General features: G+C 51.0%; 7 protein-coding genes across 7 annotated transcripts; 3 read left to right on the forward strand and 4 right to left on the reverse strand.

Moving 5' to 3' along the window:
- Positions 1-308: 308 nt before the first annotated feature.
- On the forward strand, positions 309-1,003 carry P168DRAFT_44254 (uncharacterized protein). Its single transcript, XM_024841948.1, has one exon. It carries the CDS (start codon positions 496-498, stop codon positions 868-870), a length of 375 nt encoding a protein of 124 aa, XP_024690874.1. The 5' UTR covers positions 309-495; the 3' UTR covers positions 871-1,003.
- Positions 1,004-5,487: 4,484 nt separating this feature from the next.
- On the forward strand, positions 5,488-6,620 carry P168DRAFT_44294 (uncharacterized protein). Its single transcript, XM_024841949.1, has 3 exons — positions 5,488-6,038; positions 6,092-6,152; positions 6,205-6,620. Exons 1-3 carry the CDS (start codon positions 5,664-5,666, stop codon positions 6,402-6,404), a joined length of 636 nt encoding a protein of 211 aa, XP_024690875.1. The 5' UTR covers positions 5,488-5,663; the 3' UTR covers positions 6,405-6,620.
- Positions 6,621-9,421: 2,801 nt separating this feature from the next.
- P168DRAFT_306443 (DNA repair ATPase SMC5) lies at positions 9,422-13,964 on the reverse strand. The gene is made up of 3 exons (XM_024839028.1): positions 11,995-13,964; positions 10,852-11,943; positions 9,422-10,802 (listed from the first exon to the last, which is right to left on the reverse strand). Exons 1-3 carry the CDS (start codon positions 13,906-13,908, stop codon positions 9,684-9,686), a joined length of 4,125 nt encoding a protein of 1,374 aa, XP_024690876.1. The 5' UTR covers positions 13,909-13,964; the 3' UTR covers positions 9,422-9,683.
- Positions 13,965-14,226: 262 nt separating this feature from the next.
- Positions 14,227-14,604, forward strand: P168DRAFT_320828 (uncharacterized protein; the record flags this gene model as incomplete). Its single annotated transcript, XM_024840399.1, has 2 exons — positions 14,227-14,340; positions 14,428-14,604. 2 exons carry the CDS (start codon positions 14,227-14,229, stop codon positions 14,602-14,604), a joined length of 291 nt encoding a protein of 96 aa, XP_024690877.1.
- Positions 14,605-15,154: 550 nt separating this feature from the next.
- On the reverse strand, positions 15,155-19,273 carry P168DRAFT_257526 (uncharacterized protein). Its single transcript, XM_024834558.1, has one exon. The coding sequence runs from the start codon at positions 18,818-18,820 to the stop codon at positions 15,386-15,388; it is 3,435 nt and encodes a 1,144-aa protein (XP_024690878.1). The 5' UTR covers positions 18,821-19,273; the 3' UTR covers positions 15,155-15,385.
- A 283-nt stretch (positions 19,274-19,556) lies between these two features.
- P168DRAFT_292371 (lactate 2-monooxygenase) lies at positions 19,557-21,153 on the reverse strand. Its single transcript, XM_024837570.1, has 4 exons — positions 20,879-21,153; positions 20,803-20,824; positions 20,100-20,742; positions 19,557-20,038 (listed from the first exon to the last, which is right to left on the reverse strand). Exons 1-4 carry the CDS (start codon positions 21,085-21,087, stop codon positions 19,701-19,703), a joined length of 1,212 nt encoding a protein of 403 aa, XP_024690879.1. The 5' UTR covers positions 21,088-21,153; the 3' UTR covers positions 19,557-19,700.
- Positions 21,154-21,485: 332 nt separating this feature from the next.
- Positions 21,486-23,266, reverse strand: P168DRAFT_306446 (putative protein kinase; the record flags this gene model as incomplete). The annotated part of the gene is made up of 5 exons (XM_024839029.1): positions 21,486-21,912; positions 21,963-22,206; positions 22,257-22,576; positions 22,628-22,965; positions 23,028-23,266. The coding sequence occupies 5 exons, from the start codon at positions 23,264-23,266 to the stop codon at positions 21,722-21,724; spliced, it is 1,332 nt and encodes a 443-aa protein (XP_024690880.1). The 3' UTR covers positions 21,486-21,721.
- Positions 23,267-23,282: the final 16 nt, after the last annotated feature.

The following is a 23,282-nucleotide window of genomic DNA, read 5'->3' on the forward strand; positions in this document are numbered from 1 at the left end:
TGGACCTTGGTTATGGTGAATCCAGACCTACGCCGACCTCATCCTCCCTACCTCCTTCGCTCCTTCGAACCAAACTGTGAAAATGAGGTCTACGCGTCCGGATCCCTTCCGAACAACTGAAACATGGCTGTCCAATTCCATATTGACATTGTGGGGGATCCAAACCGGAACAACACAGCTGGAACAGTCGTAGTCAACACAAGACAAAGTAAACTATAAAACAGGTTAGTGATATGAGACGCCAAAAAGGGTTAGTAGGCTCCTTCAACCAACTACCAAGTCCAGTTAAACACATGGTCTTTCCGCCCCCTCCCCCCCTTTGTTACGGATGGATGGTTTTCCCAGAATCATGTAACCCCACAGGGCGATCACCTTGGCTCGCTTAGACGCTCGCTGCCAGTGCCAGTGCCAGGACTCCTGGAGAAAAAAAAAGGGCCAACCTTGCTTTAAAAAGAACATTTACTAACTTAATCCTGACCCTTGACTCAATGCGGTATGGTGAGCAGAAATCCATCCACACTTCCCCTGTCTACCGTCCTCTTGCTTGTTACTTGTTTGGGATACTACGACGAACACCCGTTCTACTCCATCGTTTTCTCTCCTGTTTTGATAAAGGGGGAGGTAGGATGTGTAATTCATAGCTTATCATTTTTTTGTTCTGTACATTCTACTAAGGTATGTACTAGTTTTGTTATCATGTTGTATGGTGATCATCCGAGCTTCTGCAGTGTGTTTATGTTTGCTCCATCATGCCACGAGGCAAGCCTCCTCCCTCCTGGCAAGCCACCAAATAAGATTAACCTGTCGTTCATCACCGAAGTACTCCGTCCTACGGATACAGACAAGACATATAAACATGATCTGTCTTAGATCACGGATGTTGGGGTTTATTTTCCCGCTCCCCATGTCCCGTCCAGCAGGGTAAATCCAAAATTGGTAATAGGGGCACACGATTGGAAAACCCAGTTATCAGAAAAGGGGCCACACATTAGGTCGAATCAAGATTGACAATGATGTGCGCTGATCATCCTAACGCTTCCCAACGCTCAGCAGCTTTGACCGCTATATAGTGAATAAGTAGTAAATAGTAAATACGATACCGTCCGATCATTTAATAGACTCTGGCTAGTCCCGGATGAACTACCGCTTGTCGTTTAGCGCCCGGTGGGAATCAGCATCGCTTAGCTTGAAGCCCGGGGCCGGAGGCTCGGATTTTCTTTTTTTCTTTCTTCTTTCTTTTTTCTTTCTTTGTTTCTTGGGTTTCTTTGGGTTTCTTTGGGTTTCTTTTCTTTTTCCTGCTGTGATGGAAACTTTAATAGTGATCATCTTGAGTGTAGCCCTAATAATAGTACTCCGTCTAAATGGCTTAAGTAAGATGGAACAACACTATCGAACCTGCCACCATAATTGGTGGATTACTCAGTTAGGAATAATCCTCAAATCAACAGGGTCAATCCGAATCGTGTATTTTTCCCACCCAGGAAGGAAAGTGGTGAACCGTGAGCCGTGACATACATACATACATATACATGCTGACCGCGCATCTACCTACCTATCTACCTACCCAGTAGTAGTACCCACAGCCACCACTCCCACATCTTGCATGATGATGAGCCGCTAATATCCCAGCACCGTCGTGTTTTTCATTTGCTGTTTGACCAAACCCAGCTCCCTCCGGACGAATGAGATCGTACCGGATGCTGCAAGGTGATGGGTGATCGTCGATCAAATACGACCTCAGCGAGGCAACCTGGGGTTTCAGCCTTGACGTGAAAGGTCTGGTTGGCTGGGTCGCGTGCATTAGCCACGTCTTTGGTGTGATGGATCATGGATCGTCTTGGATCGGTGCGTCTGCATGTGGTTGGTAGTGGTAGTGGTACTTGGGGCTTTGGGTCAGCCAGTAGCCACGCTCATGGACACGGAGAGGCGGACGGGAAGATCATCCCAGGTCATCTCATCTTCCTTTTTCGCGATTTTCCTTTTGTTGTTTCCATTCTTATGTCCATGTTCAATTAGACAGCGTCTGTTACCATCCTATCCCTCGAGATACCCGTCAGACACCCATGTACCTACTACCTCCGCAGTAGGATACATCGCACAAAGCGCGACATACACATGGCGGTAAGGTAAGGTAGGATGATCTACAGAGGTGCATTTCTTGGCCGTCAGCAGACTCGGTGCCTTCTTCTGAGCTGAGCGTACATGAGCAGCACACCGTAACGCGGGGTGACGTCTTGACGAGTCTGAAGGACAACCAGGTTACAGGTCACATCGTTTCACTTCTTAAGTTATCACTATCTCCCCCGTTTGATATCATACTGTATGAAGAGTCAAGGAGTAACAAGGCACGTTAGCTGAGGCGTCACGTAGATCGTCATCGGGGACTAGATAGAACTAGAACTAGGGGTGACGGGACGACCAAGAGACAGCTCAGACAGGCAACCAGGGATGAATGGATAGTTTAATTCCCCCGAGCCCGAACAAATAGTAGGCCGTTTGCCGTGTTGGATACCGGTCACATTGGAACTCAACGCGGTCAGACCACGCAGATTTCGGCCCCGGGATGTGAAAATGAAACCCTCCTCGCAAGCAAGTTCCAAAGGTAGTGTAAACACCTCGGCTGACTGGGTACCTAAGGCACCACCACACCCCTGAATTCCAGCCCCGTCAGGAGAGAGAAAGGGTAAGGTAAGGTGGGTAAGGAAGGTAACGGAAATACTTCCCCTTTAGGCATAGACCATCCGCTAAGCGAGAACCGCTGGAGCGGGCGTCAGACAGATCCGCCTGGATGCGGCCTAGGAGCGTTTCTAGCGGAGTCTGGACCCCGGTCATCTCACGTGGTGGTCATGCAGCTTGAGGTTCGGCCGTTCCCGAGTTTGGCACCAAAGCCGATACTTTACGTACTAGTGGATGCGTATTATATTCTCTTAACTAGTAGTATTTATTAGTATATTCAATTTGTTGACTGACATAGCCAAGGCTATGTCAGATCCTTCGACGCGCTATTTCCCGGGGTCTCAACCGATGAATATCATCATATCGCTTGACTGATTATGGATACTCCTGTAGCAATGGGTGTTACTATAACCATTTCATGCGAATGTGCGTGCTTCCGGGCGATCATTTATAGATAGAACTGTTGTGTAACTCGCTCATTATGTTTATTTCCTTCTCTTCTTCTAGACGGTAGTATTCTCAACAACTACAAAAGAAACTATCATGTACGAAGTACGGTCACACACTGAGCTACAAGTACAAACCCAATTCAATCATCTCATATCACGATGATATTCCACCATCACGCCCAGTCCTATCAACAAGACCCCTTCATCTTAACCACTCCCCCCACCGATCGGCTCATCCCGCCACGGCTGATGCACAGAGAACCCCATGCAGTATGATGACGACAGCGGAAACAATTAAACGAAAAGAAAAGGCATCCTACCTTGCCGAGGACAACTCCGAGACATCGACCCAGTATAAACTGTAATTAGTGGGGGGATGTTCGCTGGTTATTTCCGCGACGTCAGTGTGTAGTATACTAACTCTTGAGAGTTAAGAGTGATGTCTTGGAAGGATCGGACTTGAAACTTAGACGATCAGATGGGCGGGATGTTCCGCTATTGCTGTTTGAGGGTCGGGGGATGCGCCATATTGAGTATCGGTCTCAGTATCAGTATTGACTGTGGAGTAGTACGGAGTATGAGTATACAGCGTTGAGTACGGAGTAGTAGAGGTAGTGACTACCGACTTGGGTAACTACCTTGCTTGTATACATCCGTTAGATCTGTATATCCATCCTTCTAATCCCATTCGTATATATATAATCCCATCTCAACGCATGCATGCACATCGAATATCGCTCACTGCAGCCAAGGCAGTAAGATCAAGTAATTCCTCCAAAGCGAGATAAACAGTCCCAGTATCTGTAATTCAATAAGCAGCAAGTCACGGGTCAAGATCACCACCCAAAACGCCACGTCAATGAAAGTCAAATCGAACGAGGCGACTCCACTGGACAGTCCGCCGGATATTAGCAGACATTGTAATACCACAGTCTCATCAGCGGGACTCCACCATTGCCGCTGTTGCAGGATCGACTTCCTTGTTACAATCTGTTCGCGCTTGAGCCAGTAGCCACTTGGGTGGGTGGGTAGGTGGTAGGGAGTGGTACCGACGTAGTAGGTACGTAGGTAGTGTCTACTACCTGCCTGCGATGGGTACTGGAGCTGGCTGCGACTGCGGAGGTGGTATTGCAGATGTGGCGACACTGCATGGCTGGGTGCGAGTCATGGTACATCTCTAGATGAGAAAAACTAGGTACTACAGATGTATTCCGTATATACGGAGTATACAGAGAAGTAGAAGGAATGAAACACTACTTCCTTAATCTTATGAAGGATGTCATTCTGCCATAGATCCATTTATCCGTGGTGCTATCTTGTCTGATATTCTATAGAGAGTGCTACAGGGAGTGTGTGGCTGGTAGAGCTCGTATCTAATAATAAATGTATATTGTCTTGTATTATGATATTACAGGTGATCGTAACTTCCTTCGTATATTACACTTTCCAATTTTTATTAGATTCCTCGATCCTGGTCTCAATATCTTCTATGAATGAGCAGAACAGATAATTAATACCGAAAAATGAATAATCCATAATCCCATCCAAATATGGGATGCCAACCATGAAAACAAAACATGAAACTCTATTTAATTCTCGCAAACAACCTTTCAAAAAGACTCACTAATAAAACAAAAACAATGATAAAAAAGGTTAACTCCGATCGTGTCGACTACCCAAACAGGGTTAGCCAGCGGCGGGCGACAGGTAGATCGCCGGCGTGGCAGGCGTGGGTGTTGAAAGACGGGGATGTGGATGGAATGGGAATGGGAGACAAACGCCTCGACGACGGGCGGATTCTCGCTGGGCCTGATTCGCTGGTAGTGGCGTGTGGCTTTTGAAGTTGGAACTTAACTGGAATGTTTTTTTTCATTTGGATTTATTAATATTAATATTTATTGATTTACTTGATTGACTGATTCATGACCGATTTTCAGTCAAAATACTAAATAGGTAGATATAGGCGATTACTCTAATGAGCAGGCCAGACGACCCGACCCGATTTACCTACCTACACCGAGTCCCTGACTTTATACTTGGCCCGAGGATCGACACGGGTCTGGCGGGGATAATCATCAGGTCGTCCGCTGCTGACTGTTTATTCAATCTGAGTTACTCCGTACTGTGGCCCTCACCTACTGATCAAGGTGAGATCATACATATCAAAAGTGTATACTCCAAATGATACTACCAATAAGTAACACTCGAAAGTAATCCCCATGAGAAAACCGTCGGATCCACCGGAGAACCGGCTTGATAATACACAATACTAAGAGAGTTTGTCCATCGAGGACCGTGCATCCCCGATGAAACGGTAGCTTGACTGCTGGGTCTGATGGTTCGGGGCTCTTCGGTCCCCAGGCGGTAATTCCACCACGAGGCGTTCATACCCTAGTGTCATTCATCCCCTGTCTGTTATCGTGGACGTTTCCTGAAATCCCGCTCCTGGTCTGTCATGGTGATGGGAGGAGCATCCCCGAGATTATATGGCTATCCAAATATAGGGACAACGCACGCGTCACCAGACGCCCGTGTCAGATGACTGAATCGTTACCGGGAAAAAAAATTAATCACAGACCATCAGCGCCAGTGCTAACCGCAGCAGCAGATCCCCATCTTGCAGCGATGCCACCAAGCACATGCGTGTGCCGAGTTCCTTCCTCGTTCCTTCTCTGGAATGATCCCCGATGGCTGACCAGAGACTCGGACAGGATGACTCACGGCCTCTTAGTAAGTCTTGGATCATCTCGGGAAATGCAGGTTTGTGACGAGAAGCGCAGATGGGCGGTTTCAGCCTTCCTTTGCTTTTGTCATCGGTCGAGGCACCAAGACATCGACTTAGGCTCTACTAGACTGGAATGGGGGGGACGGAGGAAGGGCCCTACTGCAATCATGCGCATATTATTGCTAACGGCAGGGCCCCCGGGAGATCCTCGTATCGGAATGCCACTGCTGATGATGTACAGATGGCGGTATACAGTCCTCCGTGCAGCTCGGCTTTGAGTCTCCTGTTTTGGTACGGAACAGGTGAGTCGTTATTGGTGTGAGACAGTGCCCCTCAGTCATGCTGCCTGGACAGATTACTTGCTGGTGGTGGCGACAGACGTCAATCAGTCCAGGCTGATGACCAACCGGGGATTCCACGGACGTGCAAGTGGTCCCATCGTCGCCTTACTGTGCATTCTCCAGGACGCGTCGATCACTCGCCTGCAACTGGGAAGAGGAAAAGGTAAAAGGCTAGACCGCCGGCTATTTAGGCAGTCACTTGCTTGGAGATGAGATGCTATCGTACTAAATTGTCCACAGCCAGGATAACTGATTGGGCTCGGCGGAAAGGAGGGTTACTGGTGGTTGGTGGGATCGTGTTTGCGATACTTTCGTCTCATGTCGTCCGTGCTCAAGGGGGGAGAGATTTGCCCACGGGGCCACAAGGCGCGCCGCGAACACGATCGGGTCGTTTGGATGGTGGAAAGAGGCATCTTGGACGACCCGGGCAGGAGTTGAATTCCGCCGTTACAGGATTGCGCGCATCCCTCGTGCTAAGAGCCTCGCGTATCGATCACGCCTACTGGGCTGTAGCGTGGTTTCACCCCCTTGGCGGCCGTTAGACGGCTCCTGCCTAGTCTCCCAGTCTAGCCAGGTTTGTGAAGTCGAGAAATTTTCGACTGTCAGCTTGCGCGCTCAACCGATCTCTTTTCGACGACGGGGGTATGTCGGGGAGCGAGATTTTCTGTGTGCCTGGGCTAATGCAGTTGGATGGCGCAGTCGAGTCCAGACACTGTTCGCTTAAACCAGGACAGAGGATCATATCTATCACCTGGCCGGACGCTTCCAACCTCCCGCATGGCACGCACATCGTACAATGGTCACTTGCGCTGGAAACTTCCATATTACCCCCTAAGTCGACGTATCATGACCGTGACAATGCTGGACACAAGGAAGGGCTGTACTTTGTAGGTCAAGGGTTGACATGCAGCCGATATACACGCCGTGGCCATCGTGGTCATGATTTACCACACAGCCGTAGTCGGGATGGCTAGCCAATGATCTTTTTGCTGTATATCATGTATCCCAGTGTCTTAACCATTCCTCTCTGTCTTCCTCCCATGATCCATCCCCTATAGTCAATCCCCGTCTGATAGGGAAAACCAATGAAAAATGGAATACCGAAGTAATGTATCCAGTCGACCATTCATCAATTTGAGTTTCTCTTTTTTCTCCCCCTAATTTTGAATTTGAACGGTGTCGTGCTCGCAGAATTTCTTACCAATCAGAGATGCATCCCCGCGCGCCCGATCCAGACGGTGGCCACGCCGATCTCTCCTGATGTATGACGACGATCCCCGGCTATTTCTACCCACACTGGTTGGACACTGCCCCGACGCATACAAGGCAATGATGAGGATGTGGATGCGTGTCGTGGCAATTCGTGCAGGTTGGATGGACCTTCGCCAGGATGATAGAGTTGAGTTGGGACGAGGGACGATAGTGAGTGGTCGAGGAAGGAGGGTGTGATCCACAGCCCACTTGCACTGCGGACGGAAATAATCATCAGCAAGAGACTGGCGGTGGCCAGTCGTTCGACGCCCAAGCTCGACCTGGTATCATGGCCAGGGGTTGTGATTGGCAAGTTAAAAGGCCCGAGAAGGATTGGCCATGCGTCTTAAGTGATCCGCGTCGGAAATTCCCGACGTTGGTGGCCACCATTAGCGTGGACTAAGATCATGGTTCTGCTCATGAAACAGGAAAATACCACCTAATCAAAGAAGAGAAGCAAAAGGACAAGGGGGAAACAGAAGTGCGAGAGAGAAAAGGGAAGAAGAAGCAGGGGCTTTGATCCCCCGGGGATGATCACCATCGGAGGCGCTTGGATCCTCCCGGTCACGGGTCTCGGACTCAGGCCAACCTTTTGCTTTTGTTTGTCTCCTGCTGCCTCAGGCGGTCCAGGGGCTGGCTGAGTATCTTTTGATATTCTCATCTATCACAACTTTCTTCCTCGACACGGGGAAGGGCAGACGGATGGCCATTCGTACGGGGTACGGTGTACGGAGACAAATCATGCAATTCGTACAAGACGAGGGGGAAATGAAATCATCAAGCCCTCCCTCTCCAAGCCTCCACACACACCACCCCCTCAGATTGAATCAGCCCCGTATGCACGCCTTCAATTCCTGTCACACCTCAGCATCCTTTCCAGAGCCACGGCCACATGGATCACGGATCATGGATCATGGATCAGGAGGTTCATGGTGGGACGGACAGGACACGCTTGGGGCTCCTTAGCACCCCCCAGACGAAACGAAGCGCTTAACTTGATATTCCTATATTTGGCGACACGCCAATCATCTTGACCCCTCGCACTGACTTGTTGGAAATGCCTGGGTCTCTTTTCCTCTCCCTACCTGTGTGCGTGCGTGTGGTCTGATGGAAGATACATGATAGGTGAAGAACGAGATGCATACGTGATATGACACGTATGTAATCCATCCACGCACCCGCCCACTCACATTGCCATTGTGGATGGGATAGATCCAAGGTCAGCGAGTAGGATGCAACATCAGGTGCCTTGATGGTGTGTACTGCATGCTACCTGCTGCGCGCATAATACATGCACTCTGTCTACATACAGCGTTATTTGCTTCTTAGGCAGATGCAGAGGGTCAGATTCCATCCGTATATGCCCTTGACTCATTGTTATTGCCATTATTACGGCCTTCTTTGGGCTTGTGGGAGCTGGTGGGCAAAAGAGCATAGTTCTGCCTTGTCGTGAGGGATTTCGGGGTGGTATCGAGTGGGTGGTGGCTGCTCTAACGGTTATTGAGTTTGGAGTTCTTGGTTGGTACATCCTTGAGTAAGACTCCCAGGATATGCTGGGTGGTTGGTTTTGATACTGGTAGATGTATCTGGCGGTATTGTAGTAGACAGTATACTCTGTTTGTAATTTGAGATCATAAACATCTATCGCATTTTGTGTCGATATCTAATGAGATTATGGAGAAGCATCCATACAAATATCTAAGGACACCTTATATTAAATGGAAAAGGGTTGATAGTGTTAGCATTGACCAAAACACCAATTTCGAGTGGTAGGGTCCTGATATCCAACAGATAGAAACGATCAATCTTGATGGGATTGATGATATCGTGAAATCTATGCATAGTGATGATTATATACAAAAACAAAACAGAAGAATCTGAAGCAACAGGACCAAGGGCCTGCTTTTACATAGCTAACTAGTGTGCTTGACTATCGTAATTGCGCATTCTACTATATATATCAGAACAAATCGGAGTATGTTGGATGTATATACCATTGCTTCCTGATGAAGAGTAAAGTACCAGCCTATCTACTCCGTACTCACACTCGAACTATCATTAAATGATTCCATATACACGGCATAACAAGAGACAACTATAAACAACCAAGTCAAATATGTACCGCTAAATCCTGAATCCAGGAACCGCCAACACCATAAACAACATCCAGACAATACGCCCAAATCATCCTAAACAAAAGGTATCACAAACGCTATCGGCATCCACCCAGCATCAACAAATTCAACCAGCAGCTTCAACACCACCTCCCCGGTGCGGGTTCGCCTCGATGGCCCGTCCCTTGCCCTTCTGCCTGCTCCGTATCGCTCGCATCCGCTGGACGGCTCCCCGGAAATCAAGCTCGTGGTAGTCCTTCGGCATGTGCTCGCCGCTGACGATGCAGAGGACGCGCATACCGGACTTGTAGACCAGCCCACTGAGAAGCTTGGGTGTAATGAGGAAGTACTGGCCCCCGCCGCCGTCTTTGGTAGTTGGTGCGCACGCGATGTCCACTAGGCGCTCGTGCACCATCCGCTCGTTGCGCGGGTCCATACCTTGGTTGATCTCGTCGACGACGCGGAATGGAGACGCGGAGAGGGACTGCAGCGCCATGAGGTAGAAGATCGTGCTCACGGCTCGTTCGCCGCCCGACTGGCGGTGGGAGTCTAGAAGCTGGAGACTTGCGTTCTCGCGGAACTTGACGTGGATTTGGATGGACCACTGGTCGAAGTCGGTGCCGCCGCTGCTGGTGCTGGGCTGGCCTTCTTCCGTGTTCGTGTTGGATTCGTCCTCGCCCTTGTACAGGGACACCTGGCCAGCGCATCCGATGCGCGCGAATGAATCGCCAAAGGCGTCGCTGATGCTGCTTACGAGCGCGTCCAGTTTGGGCTCCCACTTGGAGCGGATCTCTTGGATGGCGTGCTCGTATTCGCGGAGTTGCTGCTCGAACTTGGTGAGTCTCTCCTGAAGCTTCTTGATTTGTCGTTCGCGCTCCTCGAACTCCTTGATGATGTAGGTGCTTCCTCCTTGCGTGAGGTCCAGACGAGCCTTCTCAGAGTCGATGTCCGCCTCGAGTTGGTCGACCGTGTGCTCGACTAGACTTGGGATCAACTCGACTATGTCGGGCTGGTTCTTCGAGGCCTTGACGATTTTCTGAGCCTCCTTGGATAGTTCCCTGACCGTGTCGGACATGGCCTTGATTTCATCTTGTGCTGCACTCAGCTCTTCACGCTTCGTCTCCAGCGTCTGTCTATGTGTGGCATTCCGTTCTTTGAGATAGTCCAGATCCGATATGCCTTCAACGTGCCGGACCTTCGATTTGATAAGTTCCTCATACAGAACACGGAGATTCGTAACCGCGCTCTATGGTTCGTTAGCTAGCCGTGGTGAAATTCGCGACGGTAATACTTACAGCGTATTCGAGAGCTGCCTCGGCTTTTTGAATGGAAATCTGGTCTTGCTGGCCACGGATGTTCAGAACCCTGGTCCTAATCTCCTCAAAACCGTCCTGGACGGTTTTCTGCTTGGCTTCTTGTTGACGGATTCTCTCAGGGATAGCCCTGTGGTTGGTGAGGGCAGTTTGTTTGTCGGACTTTTCTCGTTCCAGTTCGATCCTTTCCTGTTCGAGTCGATCCTTATCCTGGCCTAACTGAGTGAGTGCGCCTTGATCGACTTCCATCTTTTCTTTGGCTTCCTTGACCTCATCCTGGAGCATCTGTATATTCCGTATAATTTCTTGCTTCGTCGAAATGTCCACGGGTTGAGACGTCCAGACCTTCGCTGGCCTCACTGGCCTCACCCGAGTGGAGGTAGCAGACGGTCCGTATTCTCTCCGCCGGGTCACCTGGTAGTGCTGTTTTCCAGCCACCCAGGAACCGAGCGGTCCTTCTGCCATCTTATTGTAGGCTTCCTCCGTGATATCCCGAAGACTGATCGGTGTTTGGTGCAAGCGATTCTCACTGCAAAGGTTGGCGAGAATGGCGCTTGGCCCTTCGAGGTACTCGATTGCCCATCCGTTGAATCCCAGCTGTTTCAGCTCATCTTCCGGTAGAGGACTAGTGAAATTCTCCAACGGGGCTGTAGACGTCTTGATGCTAATGTCGTGAAGCTTCATGTTTATGTTAAGAGCCCGTTGCAGTGTTTTGAAGTCATTCCGGCTCTGAACTGTAAACGCCGTGAAATCCGACTTCGATAGAAGCATTTCCACTGCATCGGCGAATTTGGGATCCTTCACAGAGCAGGTGACCATTGGAGGGCCGAAGACTTCGTTCTCGAACTTATCCTGGTTCTCCTGAATCCACTTGTAGGCTTTGAAAGAATCGAAGGATGCACTTTTGAGCTTCGCTTCTTGCCGCCCTGACTGAGAATCCAATCCTTTCAGTTGTTGCTCTGCCTGTCTTAATTGATTGGTCCGGTCCGTGACCGTCTCGACGAGTGGCCTTTGCTCTTCTTTCATTTGGGTAGCCTTTTCCACGATTTCCCTCACTTGCAATCGTCTCTCTCTCTACTCTCTAGTCAGCAAATGTCAAACCTGTCCTGTATTGGGTAAACCTACAATCTGCTCATTGTACCAGTCAACGTCAAACTCGATTGGCTCATCGTTCAACTGACGGCGGAGTTTGTTGATAGTCTGTTGGATCTGCTGAGCGTCTTGCCGGTGCTTGGTGCCAATTTTCTTTTCTGACTCAATTTGCCTGTCGAGGTCTTTCATCTTGTCTTCGTTCTGCTCGATCTTCTTGCCAAGCGCAGTAGCGGCCTTGTCAGCTTGGTCCACACCTTGCTGCTGACGTTCGATGAATTTGTCCAGCCGGACGCAATACTCTTGTTTCTCGGTCACTGCTCTCAGCGCCGGCTCGAGCTCAATTTTGAGATTGTCAAGCTCTCTCTCGATGTCTTTTGCCTGGATTTGCATCTCCTTGAAGTTCCCATGGACCTCCCGGTACTTTATTACCGGACGGAGGGTCTCCAACATTTCAATCTTCCGTTTGATCAGAGCTCGTTCCCGCATGCGCTCTACATCCGCCCTTTGCATCTCCTGGCGACCCTCAAGGTTCGTCAGCAGTTCCCGATCGCCAGTATTCTCCCCCAGCAATTTCTTCTGCTCGGCGCGGAGAGACTTCAGGTTATCATGCCACTCAGTCATCTCGGCGCCGGCAGCTGCCCTCTGCGTGGAAGCCAGCAGCTCGATGGGCGTCAGGGCAGCAAACTCGCTGACCTTGTCCTGTGGCAGGAACTGACAGAGATTGTCAATCTGGATGGCGAAAGAGCGCGCGAGATTGAGAACCTCCTGTCGGGATGCACTCTTCCCGTTCAGCGAGAATGTGCTCTTGTTGCCGTCGCGCTTGATTGTCCGGCCGACGACGGGGTTTTGGCGTTGCTTGGGGCCCTTTGCCAGCTCGATCTCAATATGAGCTTCTCGACAGCCATGCTTGACGAATTCGCCGGGATCCTTCGCGCGTCCCAAGTGCTGGGGACCCCATCCTAATCCCAGACAAATCGCGCATACCAGAGTACTTTTGCCCGTCCCGTTGGGTCCAATCACCATGTTCAGCTTTGGACCAGGGTAAAATTCCGCCTCTGTGTACGTCACGAAATCTGTGACTTTGATGCGTAGGATAGCACCGGGTTTGTATCCTTCCTGGTTGACCCCGCTTTGGTCGCCATTCTGGCCGGCTTTGGTAGAGTTCGACCCTGACGCTTGGGTATTAGGGTGACTTTGGCTGGCACGGGCGGAGTTCACTTGCGACGTTTGGGCGCCAGTGTGGATGGTACTGGCGTCGTCGGAGTTGAATCCCGGGGCTTCATATTCACTGCCGTTCTCTTCGTCCTCCTCTTCGTTCTCATCACTGGACTCCTCTTCGCTGCGATTGCTTTCCTCTGCGTTTGACAATCGGGGACGCTTGCTAGCCGGGGCGGAGGTTTGCGACGTTCGGGGTCCAGTGCCATTTTGGCTGGCAGCGACAGACTGCGTCCTTGACGCCTGGGCACTACTGCCATTCCTGCTGGTAGCGACAGACTGCGTTCTTGACGACTGGACACTGCTACCTTTGCTACTGACAGCGGCGGAGTGTGATCTTGACGCCTGGGCGCTACTGCCTTTCCTGCTGGCAGCTGCGGAGGAAACCTTTGATGCTGGGGCGTCCATGACATCCTCACTGACGCCGTCAGAGTTGGATGCCGACTCTCCATCTTCAGAGCCGTTCTCTTCTTCATCCTCGTTATCAGACCCCTCTTCGTCCTCGTTATCAGATTCCTCTTCGCCGCCGCTATTTTCTCCCGTATTCGCATTCGCATTCGATAATCGTGGACGCTTGCTGTCAGGGGCGGATGTTTGCGACGCAGGCGAGGGGTCCCTCGTGTCGGCGGAAGAAGCAGAAGAGGCGTCCTCGTGGGGATTAGGAATATCGTTCTCGTCCTCGTCGTCTTCGTCTCGCCGTCGACGGCGCGGAACCGTCGTTGCAGAAGGCATTTCAGGCGTTACTGAGTGGGTTGCATAGTAAGTTCTTTCTTTGAAAAGACCGCCGAGAGAGAACTGAGGGGAGAATGGTGGTGTTATGTCCTGTTCCGCCTTTCTTTGTTCGATTCAAACAATGGAAGTTTAACGTGACACACGCGGTGACGCGACGCGATACCAAATGCGGGATCAATCATCTTCTATACCGGGCAGGCGGTGTGTAATGGCAGTTTGGTGCATTTCTCCGCGGTGTCTGGGAGCTCCGCATCTTAGACATGACATTTGAGAACTGGATGATTGACGCATTGGAATATACTATCCATACATAACGCTATGCCTGCTCCTCGGAATTACAAGCGTCTTGTTCTTACGGGCGCCGTCACGGCTATCACCATCGCGGGATCCCTCTACGGGGCAGGGATCAAAACCGGCCAGGAAGCCGGTCAGGTACGTATATGTGGACGAGAAGAACAACCCCCACCCTCGGACGTAAGAAAATATGGATTGCTAACTGCTTATTATTGTACTTTACAGCAAGTCCAGAAAAAGCAAGAAGCCTCTCTCGACGAGCGCATCGCGACCCTCCAGGGTATTCGAGATAATCTGTCGTCTAAGAGGCTCCACGTGCAGAAGCAGTTGGATGACTTGGATGCGAGGGTCGAAGATAAGAAGAGGAAGGGACTTGGTGGTCCGAAGAATGGGGATTCGTGATTGATTGATACATGGTTGAGGTGCATATGCCTGCCTACTTCTGAGGTGGAAGGGGTGTTGTATGTGTTCTGCCGGATTCCCCGTTCGGTCGCCGCTTGAAACTGACGCTTGCTTGATTGAAGATTCGAAGCTAGGTGGTTCAAGACCGGCGACATCGGGACCTCTGTGACACTATGACTGGATGCCTTCTGTTCGCGCCTAAAACCCGGGTGTCCGACTGCTGTTAGGGGTTCCACCTCCAGTGCCAGGCGAGTCTCACAATCCCGGCTTTACTGAGATGATGAGAGAGTTCTACGCTGGACCGTGGACGGCTTCTCATCGGGGAATCTTGCAAATTATATCACAGACGGGTCAATGCCGCTCTTGGATTCGACCCAGCCGCCGGTGGACGAGTCATGAGGTAAAGACGTGCCTTATCTTTCATATAGATACGGAGGTCGATCCTTTCAACCAGCACGTGGAAGCAGCTTCTGCTTTACCAGGACGAACCAAGATCCCCGGATGGATCAACTCAAGTCAATCTCAAATGAATAGATTCTATTTCTAATCTATGACTATGGATAGTGGGTATATTCCAACGTCCAAAGGAAATATGTAAGGCGGTCGAAATGCCAATGTATCAGCACAGATCTAGACAAAGAAAACCAAAAATAATATCAAATGAAAGGTGACTGAAATTTCCAACTTCGCAAATGTTGAATGTCATCGATATATGCCGAATATGAAAGAACAAAAGGAAAAGAAGAAAGATGAATAATGTTATAACAAGGATCGTCACACGTTAATCGTCTATAACACCGCGCGCAAGGGCCGCAAGACTCGTTTCGTATCTGGCCGGGTTATGATCGCTGAACATCCCGGAGCCAAATCTCAGCTCCCCGAAAAGAGTCTCTGCATCTCGGATGAACTTCAGCTGCACCCTTGTCGCCGGTTTACCGAGATAGCCGTCGTTATTCGTTTCAGTTGTGAAAGCGTTCCGCTGCAGGACGCGCATGGTCTCCACCACGAAGACCTCGCCGGGAGGCATGAGTTTGGGGGCGAGCATTTCGTCCCTGAGCCCCTTCAGGGTTTTCCATGCCCAGGCGTCTTCGCCGACTCCGTCGCCGGCGTGCAGAAGCATGGGCGGCTCGTTGACGTAGAATTTGTTGATGATGCTGTTCCGTAGGCCTTCCCAGACCCGGTAGCGCACGTGGGACTTGGCATCGCTGATGTCGCTTTTGAAGGCTAGTGATACTGTGCGCATGTCGTGCAGAATTCCTAGGGATAGGCTGGGGACCACGTCTTGGCCGTTGACCACGGTTGTGATCAGCCCGCGTGTCGCACGGCGGAGGAAGGGCGACATGGTTGCGGGCGGGCCGTATGCGTATACATGTACAGCACGCCCGGGTGGGAGGTAATGCGCGACGCGACTGTCTGTTTCGCCAGTCCCGCTGGGAAGCATTTGTCGTCTGCTCGATTTGTATGAGGCGGTTATGAAGGCCGTTCCGGTGTCTTCGCTGCTGGGCTCGGATACCATCGTTGCAAGAAGGGCGGCAACTCCGCCTCCTAATGAGTGGCCGCAGAAGATGACACCGTATTCTGGAAATTCTTCAAGGGCCGCTCGGATAGTGATCATGACCCTTTCACCACCTCCCATCAACAGGCGTTTGGCGGAGGCATGCATGCCCTTGTGGACTTTCCAGCTCTTTCCTTGCCACTCGAGGTCATCATAGTCACAGGTCATGTCTGTCAGAACATCTTCAAACCCCCACGTTCCCCTGAGAGTCAAGACGACTGCCTTTGACTCGTGGTCTAGAAATAGATAATGAACTAGAGGAAATCCGGTGTCGGTTTCTCCAGCAGCGTTAGAGCCGCCTGCGGGATCGACAAAAGATGACAGGAGAATTGCTGAGGCGGGAAGCCCAATATGATCTGAAAAGTCATTATGCTCCTGAGTATCGGGTGCTTCATAGGTCAGAGCTCTGGCTGTCTGCGGAACGCCCATGACCTTGAGAGCATTGGACCCATATGACCCGGATGCAAAACGGCAGAAGCGTCTGATGTTCTGTACAAGATGCTTTTGAGGAAAGATCCCTGGAACTGAACCACTGCGGTTTAGTTCTTGTATGGTTGCGTTGTCATCATATGCACTTTTCCGCGAACGATGAGCAAGTATTAGGGACATATCCGAGCCCGCCGTTGCCACAGAGTACATGCTTGGGGTGTATGTTTTAGATCGTTGATGCATAGGGGTGTTCGGTCGCTTGTCATTGACAGAAAACGTGACATCTGCTTCGGATCTAGTCAAGGACATCGAACTGCTGCTGCGCACAAGTGTCGGGGACCCTGGCCGCCCGTCGATAGAGTGGATTGAATGAGTGTCGGCTTGGGCCATCAATATTTCCTCATTCCTTTCGTTGACGGTATAAAAATCACTCATTGAGTTCCGCGTATCGCGAGGGTTCGTACGGCGTGTAGTTGGAGAAGGAGCGGATCGTAATTGTGACGCCTGGACTGGTGACCTTGGAATACCTCGGTTTGCCAAGGGTGATGAGGGCCGGCTCCTCGAATATGCAGATACCCCAGCTGCCCGCTCATCAGGAATAGGTTGTCCAGAAGGTCTTTGGGGTAACGGTTTGCCAACCGATGATTTGGCACGTTGTTCCTCAGATCTTTCAAAAGGCGACCGCAGATATGGGCGTTTTTCCGTGTCGCTTTTTCCCGGCCCAGCAGGCTTTACCCTCTGTGCCAACCTTGAAAACGAACCTTTTTGAAATGTGCCTTTGGAGCCGTCAGAGCCCGATACGTGAGTTTTGTTATCAGAATCATGTTTTTGGTCGGGGCTCGTCGAGTATCGGACGTGACGATTGCCTGGCTTCGTGATAGAAGGTTTTCCTTCCGACAACCGGTGGCTGTTTGTTTCTTGCCATCTAGGGTCGCCATTGGAGGACGATCGGTTGTTGTCATGATCTAAGCTCTGTTTAGGGGGATCTGCGTCGACTTCGTAAACATCGGCTTGATCATTTCTTGAAGATGACGGTCTTAAGTCTGCGCTTTGCGACCTGTTGAAAGCGGTCCGAAATACGACGGTGTGCTTGGGCAACTGCGGTGTATTTGGGCTGCTGGCATTGCCAAAGTCACTGTTGTGGAAACGTTCTTCGACCATCATGGTACCCGGCGGAGCAGCAATTTCAGCGTTATCGTCATCGAAAACATCGACAGTAATGGTGCGAGCTGTAACCATGTTGGTCGTGATGGAAGCGCGACATCCTTGAGGGAGCTGTCGCATTATGTACGAGCGTATATCTTCGTCGGAGATATTATGCTGATTTGCCGTGGGGAGCGACAAGTAAAGACTTTCAGGGGGTTCAATCATGCTCGGCGGACGTCGGACGGCGTCAAATCTTTCCTCGTCGGCTCCAGGCGATATGAAGGAGGAACGCCTGTTCTCACCCGGATCATCCAGGGATTGTCTCATGGACATCTCATGCGTACCAACAACATCGGCCCGGGCACCATTATCCAGGATGACCACATCCCAAATGATCTCGTCGCCGCCGTTCTCGTGGATGTCTCGCTCCGTATTCTTCCTACCCCAACGCTGCAGCATCGCAAACCCCACTGTCCCAACTAGGAGATCCCCAGCACTGACTTTCTCGGTCCCATCCTCCAGACTCTGGTTTTTGAACTCCCTTCGGATGAGGGTTACGATTGCCGCGATTGCTCTCGAAGACTCCGTAGATCCAAGTAGCGCATCAAGCGTAGATAAGAGAGCCTGCGACATATACGAGGCGGAGGAAAGCGTCGTAGAAGACAGGTGGAACGTTGCCGCCGCGAAGAATGATGCCGACGTGATTGTCGTGTGTAGCGCGGCTAAGCTCCGCTCGAGCAGAGACTCCGCCTCCAACTTGCCCTGCTCGCCACCGCTGCGAATCGCAACATCACGACCAGCCCTTGTCAATATGGCTTCAATCACCCCTCTGCTAAGCTCCAACCCTGTCAGCGTTGTCGCCCGCGACGCATCCAACGCTACCCCTCCGAAGAAGGTGCCCACCCGAAGTGAGAGCGACGTCGATTGCGTCAAGAGAGACACCATCGATGCGATGGGCCGTGGTAGTAACGTAATGCCTGAGGTTGCAGGCGCATGGCTCGCATTGTCGCTGGGGACCGCCTCTTCACGCTTGGGCTGGGCTCCCCCGCGCGTCAGTGACGGGACAAAACCTAAGAATCTCGACATGGCGAGTCATTGATAAAGCGATTTAGAAAGACCTGACTAAGTAGCTCATTGGCGATGGGGATTTCTTTCTTGTAGCCATGAACGATGAACGGTGGATGTTTAGTTGCCGAGGAACAGCTCGAGAGCAGCGATATCACAGAGGAACCGAAACCGCAACAATAATGATATAATCGACTGGAGATAACACGAGAATAAATTGCCAAATCAAGTCCACCAACGTGTTGCGTCAGTAAGTGGGTTCCTGGCTGACAAACACCTGTAAGGCACGATAACTCAGTAGTGTTGCATTGTCATTACATTAGTGTCGGTTGTCGAGTCCAGGCGAGAAGAGACTCGGTAGATCCAGATTAGACGAGCGAGTCACAATCCAGAAGATTCCAAGTGATGCGGATCAGGGGGGGGAGATCGAGACGCGTATGGATCGGTTGGGTTGGGATTTGGGTTAAGATTGAGATTGGACGAGAGACGTCGAGGGGGGCGACAGAATGACCGGGATGGGCGAGAATCATATGCGGGCATGTGATTTTCCTGAGGTCGCCCCAACATTCAACACTCTCACTACGGAGAAGTTGCTCGAAACATACATCATCCCGACCGCTTCTATCTTCCACATCACTTCGAAACTAGTTGGGTGGATCCATGACATGTTCTAATATTAACGAGGATCTGACATGGATACTTCGTAGATATGCTACTATTTTTCTCATCGCAGGGTTATGTCTCTTGTGCCGTCCGTCACAAGGATGGCATCATAGCTGATGAGTAATCATTATACATGAGCTGTGCCGGAATGACAGCCTGAATGCCTGATTTCGCTGCGATCCCCTATCGCCTGGGTTATGATGATTATTATTTTACACCGGGCTACTAGCGTCTGATATCACAGCATGGCCTTCGCGTCACCTCCATACGGGACTTTTCGGAGCCTATCGCGAGTGCACTCGGCGACTCCGGAGATCCCAGCCAGAGACATGTTTTGCCATAGATCGGCCAGCATACCTTGCATCACCGCTTTGGCACCGTGTTTCCCGTTGATAGCAAGGCCGTATATGAAAGGCCGACCGACAAGGACTGCCTTGGCCCCTAAGCAAAGGGCCTTGATGACGTCGGCACCGGTCCGGACGCCGGAGTCGAACAGGACCGTCATCTTGTCGCCCACCGCGTCAACAATCTCCGGTAGTACTTCCAGGGAGCCGATGGCCCCGTCCACCTGTCGGCCTGAATGATAGTCAGCGGATTATGCGCTAGTGTCAGACGCACGGAGATCTCATGAACTTACCGCCATGGTTCGAGACAACGATACCGTCACACCCGGCCTTGAGTGCGAATCGAGCGTCGTCCACATGCTGAATGCCCTTCAGCACCAGCGGGCCATCCCAGTTCTTCCGCAGGAAGGCAATTCTCTCCCAAGTGGGCGGTTGACCGGGAAACGCATCGCTAATCCAGGCCCTCGACGCCGCGAGAATATCGTCCTCCACCTTGGTACCAGTCTCCTTCTCGAACTTGGCGCGAAAGACGGGATCCGAAAAGCCATTTTGGCACCCAACACCCGTAGAAAACGGAACGTATGCGTTGTCCAGATCGGCCGGTCGCCATGCCAGGGACCAAGTGTCGAGCGTGACCACGAGGACGGAATACCCGTTTTCTTTCGCGCGCTTCAGCAGCGACAGGGTGATGTCGTCGCTTTGGGGCCAGTAAAGCTGATACCATCTCTTTCCGTCTCCGTTCGACTGGGCCACTTCTTCGATCGAGCTGGTGCTTGCCGTGCTCAGGGTATACGGGATGCCGACTTCGGAGCACGCCTCGGCCAGACCGGTCTCCTTGTCTTCGTGGAATATGCTCTGGACGCCGACCGGCGCCATGAGAACCGGGGAAGGGTAGTCCTGGCCGAAGAGGTTCACCGTAAGGTCCTGCTTGTCCATCTATATCGGTGATATCCATTAGTAAATCGCGAGCGACTGTGTCCGACAGCCCACACGTACCGGCCTCAGCATGCGGGGTATTCTACAATGTATTGTCAGCCTAGCTCCGAGTAGTCTCCGAAAAGAAACAGCTTACAACTTCCACTGACGGAAAGCCAATCGGTTGCTGTCCATCGTCGCTTTCTCGCCAGCACCGCCCGCAATATAATTGTAGCCTCGGACGCCTAGGGCCTTCTTCGCCTGCTCTTCGAGCAAACGCGGGTCGGTCGTGACATTCGGTCGCAGACCCGCAATGGCCCCTTGACCATAGATCTCCGTCTGGTAGTCGCCGTAACGTTCAGGCATTTTGACGAGATCCGAGAGGAAAAATAGGTGTTGTAAGTATTCAATTGGGGTATAGCTAAGTTGTAGGGATGTTGATTATTGAGATGAGGTTGGATTGACCGGGTAGGGTGATGCTCCCCCGCACCTGAGCTTATTAGCCTCGGCAAGGGTATTCAGCTGGGAGTGTCCTGACGCGGTTAAGAGATGTGGCTTCTCCACACGACGGCATCTTCCTCAACAGGAACAACGCAGTTGACGCCTCCAGACATGGTTGAATGCAGGGAAGAGATTATAAAACAAGCAAGGTGACCCACTAGTCTTCTTCTTCTTACTATTGGGGGCTTGCTTTTTCCATGCTACATGTAAGGCAGTTCATTCAACATTATAGGCCCAGTGGGCGTGCATGCTTGTCTGATTACCACAAGGATGTTTTACAAGCGATTGAGTTTCTATCTAGCATAGAATATCAGATTGTATCCCTTTCCCAGTTAGTTGGATAGTCAGATAGCATCTTCGACAACGCTACCTGATCTACCTGATTTCGGGACGATTAACTCCTGTGGTTAAACGAGTCCTTTCGTTGCTAGTCTATTGTTAGTGAACTGCTCGGTACTTGATCCGATTCCGGGTCATTCCGCTAGCAAGCCTCGCAGGATCAGGCGCTCTTTTTCTTTAGTTGAAGAAAAGGATGCTCCGCCAGTTCGCCTGCCTTCTTCCTCGTATCTGGATTCCAGACAAGCATTCCCTTGGCGAGATCTAGAAACTCTTCCCTCTCCTCTCCCTCAGGGAAGGAGACCGTGTCGCCTAGTTTCCGGTCGGGTATCAGGTCCTCGTAGAGAAAGCGACCTAAGATATTCGTTAGCCTGAGAATCATTCGTTCGGGATAGGAAACCCACCATTACTGTCAAAGAATGGTCCGCAGAAGAACTCCTCCACGGACTTGCATAGCCTGTTGTCTTCTCCGCTGATGGGTTCCGGCCACGAGTACTCTCGTGTGTATTGATACCTCTGTATGACCTCTGGAGGGGGCGGCCCGAGTAAGGCTATCATCTCGGCGATGTGTAACTTAGCATCGTAGCGACCTTGTTGACCATGGATTCTATTCCGAAATAACTCTTTGCCTTCGACCATATCCCACAACTGGAATGGCATTAGCGGATGCAAAAGATTTGGAAAATACCGAGACGCACCAGAACACCAAGATTCCAGATATCCGCAGGCATTTGCCATCCATTACCCAATATAACCTCCGGCGCCCGATAGTGGTCTGGCTGGATAGGCAAGATGCCATAGTCATTGTCTTCCTCGAGTCTGGCTGCCGAGTCGAAGTCGACAAGTTGTGGGATACTTCTCAGGCTTTTCAGCGGTCCGAAGTTACTGCAGGACTGATAGACTGATCTTCCTGTAGAATCAGTCTTGAAAGCCATCGGATTCTCAAGCTGAGAATTCATGAAGTCAGCAAGAACGGCTGGATCCTCGATTGAAACCATGATGTTGTCAAGCTTCAGATCTAGACAGTCTTAGCATCAAGGACGGGAAGCAAGGCCGTAGATGAACTTACCGGTATGTACTATTCTGCAATCTTTATGAAGATAATCAAGCCCCGTAAGAAGAACCCGAAGATACATCTTAACAAGGGGCAGTGGTATCTGTTTATCAACAAAGCGCCGCCGATACATCGACAATGACTCCCTCATAGTCTCATACACAAGACACGAATGACAGCCTTCTGGGCCTTGAACTTCAAAAGAGTCTAACAATGTCCGTATAACTGAGCAACCGCGATGTGATGGGTCTGCCGTGGAAATAAGCTCTTCAATCTCGCGCTCATGACTAGCAGAGCTGGCATTGTTATTGGCGATTTTAAGCGCCACGACGCTCTCTGGCTCGTCGACATGCCTGTTTGTTCATTAGAGACAGAGAGAGCTCCGAATTGAATGGAAAGCACTAAGTCTAGCTACCCTTGCAATTCACGCGCGAGCCATACTGTTGAAGACGCGCCCCAGCCAACCTTGACTAGTATTTGGTAGCGATCGGCGAAGACCTCTCCAGGCTTCGCTGGGTAGAAATTCTTGGAATTGTACACTGGCGAGATCTCTTCATCCACGGGTATGCTGGGCGGTAGCGATGGCCCGGGAGAAGGTATGGGAAAGGGTTTCTTGCGAAACAAGGCGGACAAACGAGGAATGGACGGCCTCATATTGTTTATCACGGGG

The sequence above is a fragment of the Aspergillus campestris genome (genome assembly GCF_002847485.1).
Source record: "Aspergillus campestris IBT 28561 chromosome Unknown P168scaffold_10, whole genome shotgun sequence".
NCBI classification, from domain to species: domain Eukaryota; kingdom Fungi; phylum Ascomycota; class Eurotiomycetes; order Eurotiales; family Aspergillaceae; genus Aspergillus; species Aspergillus campestris.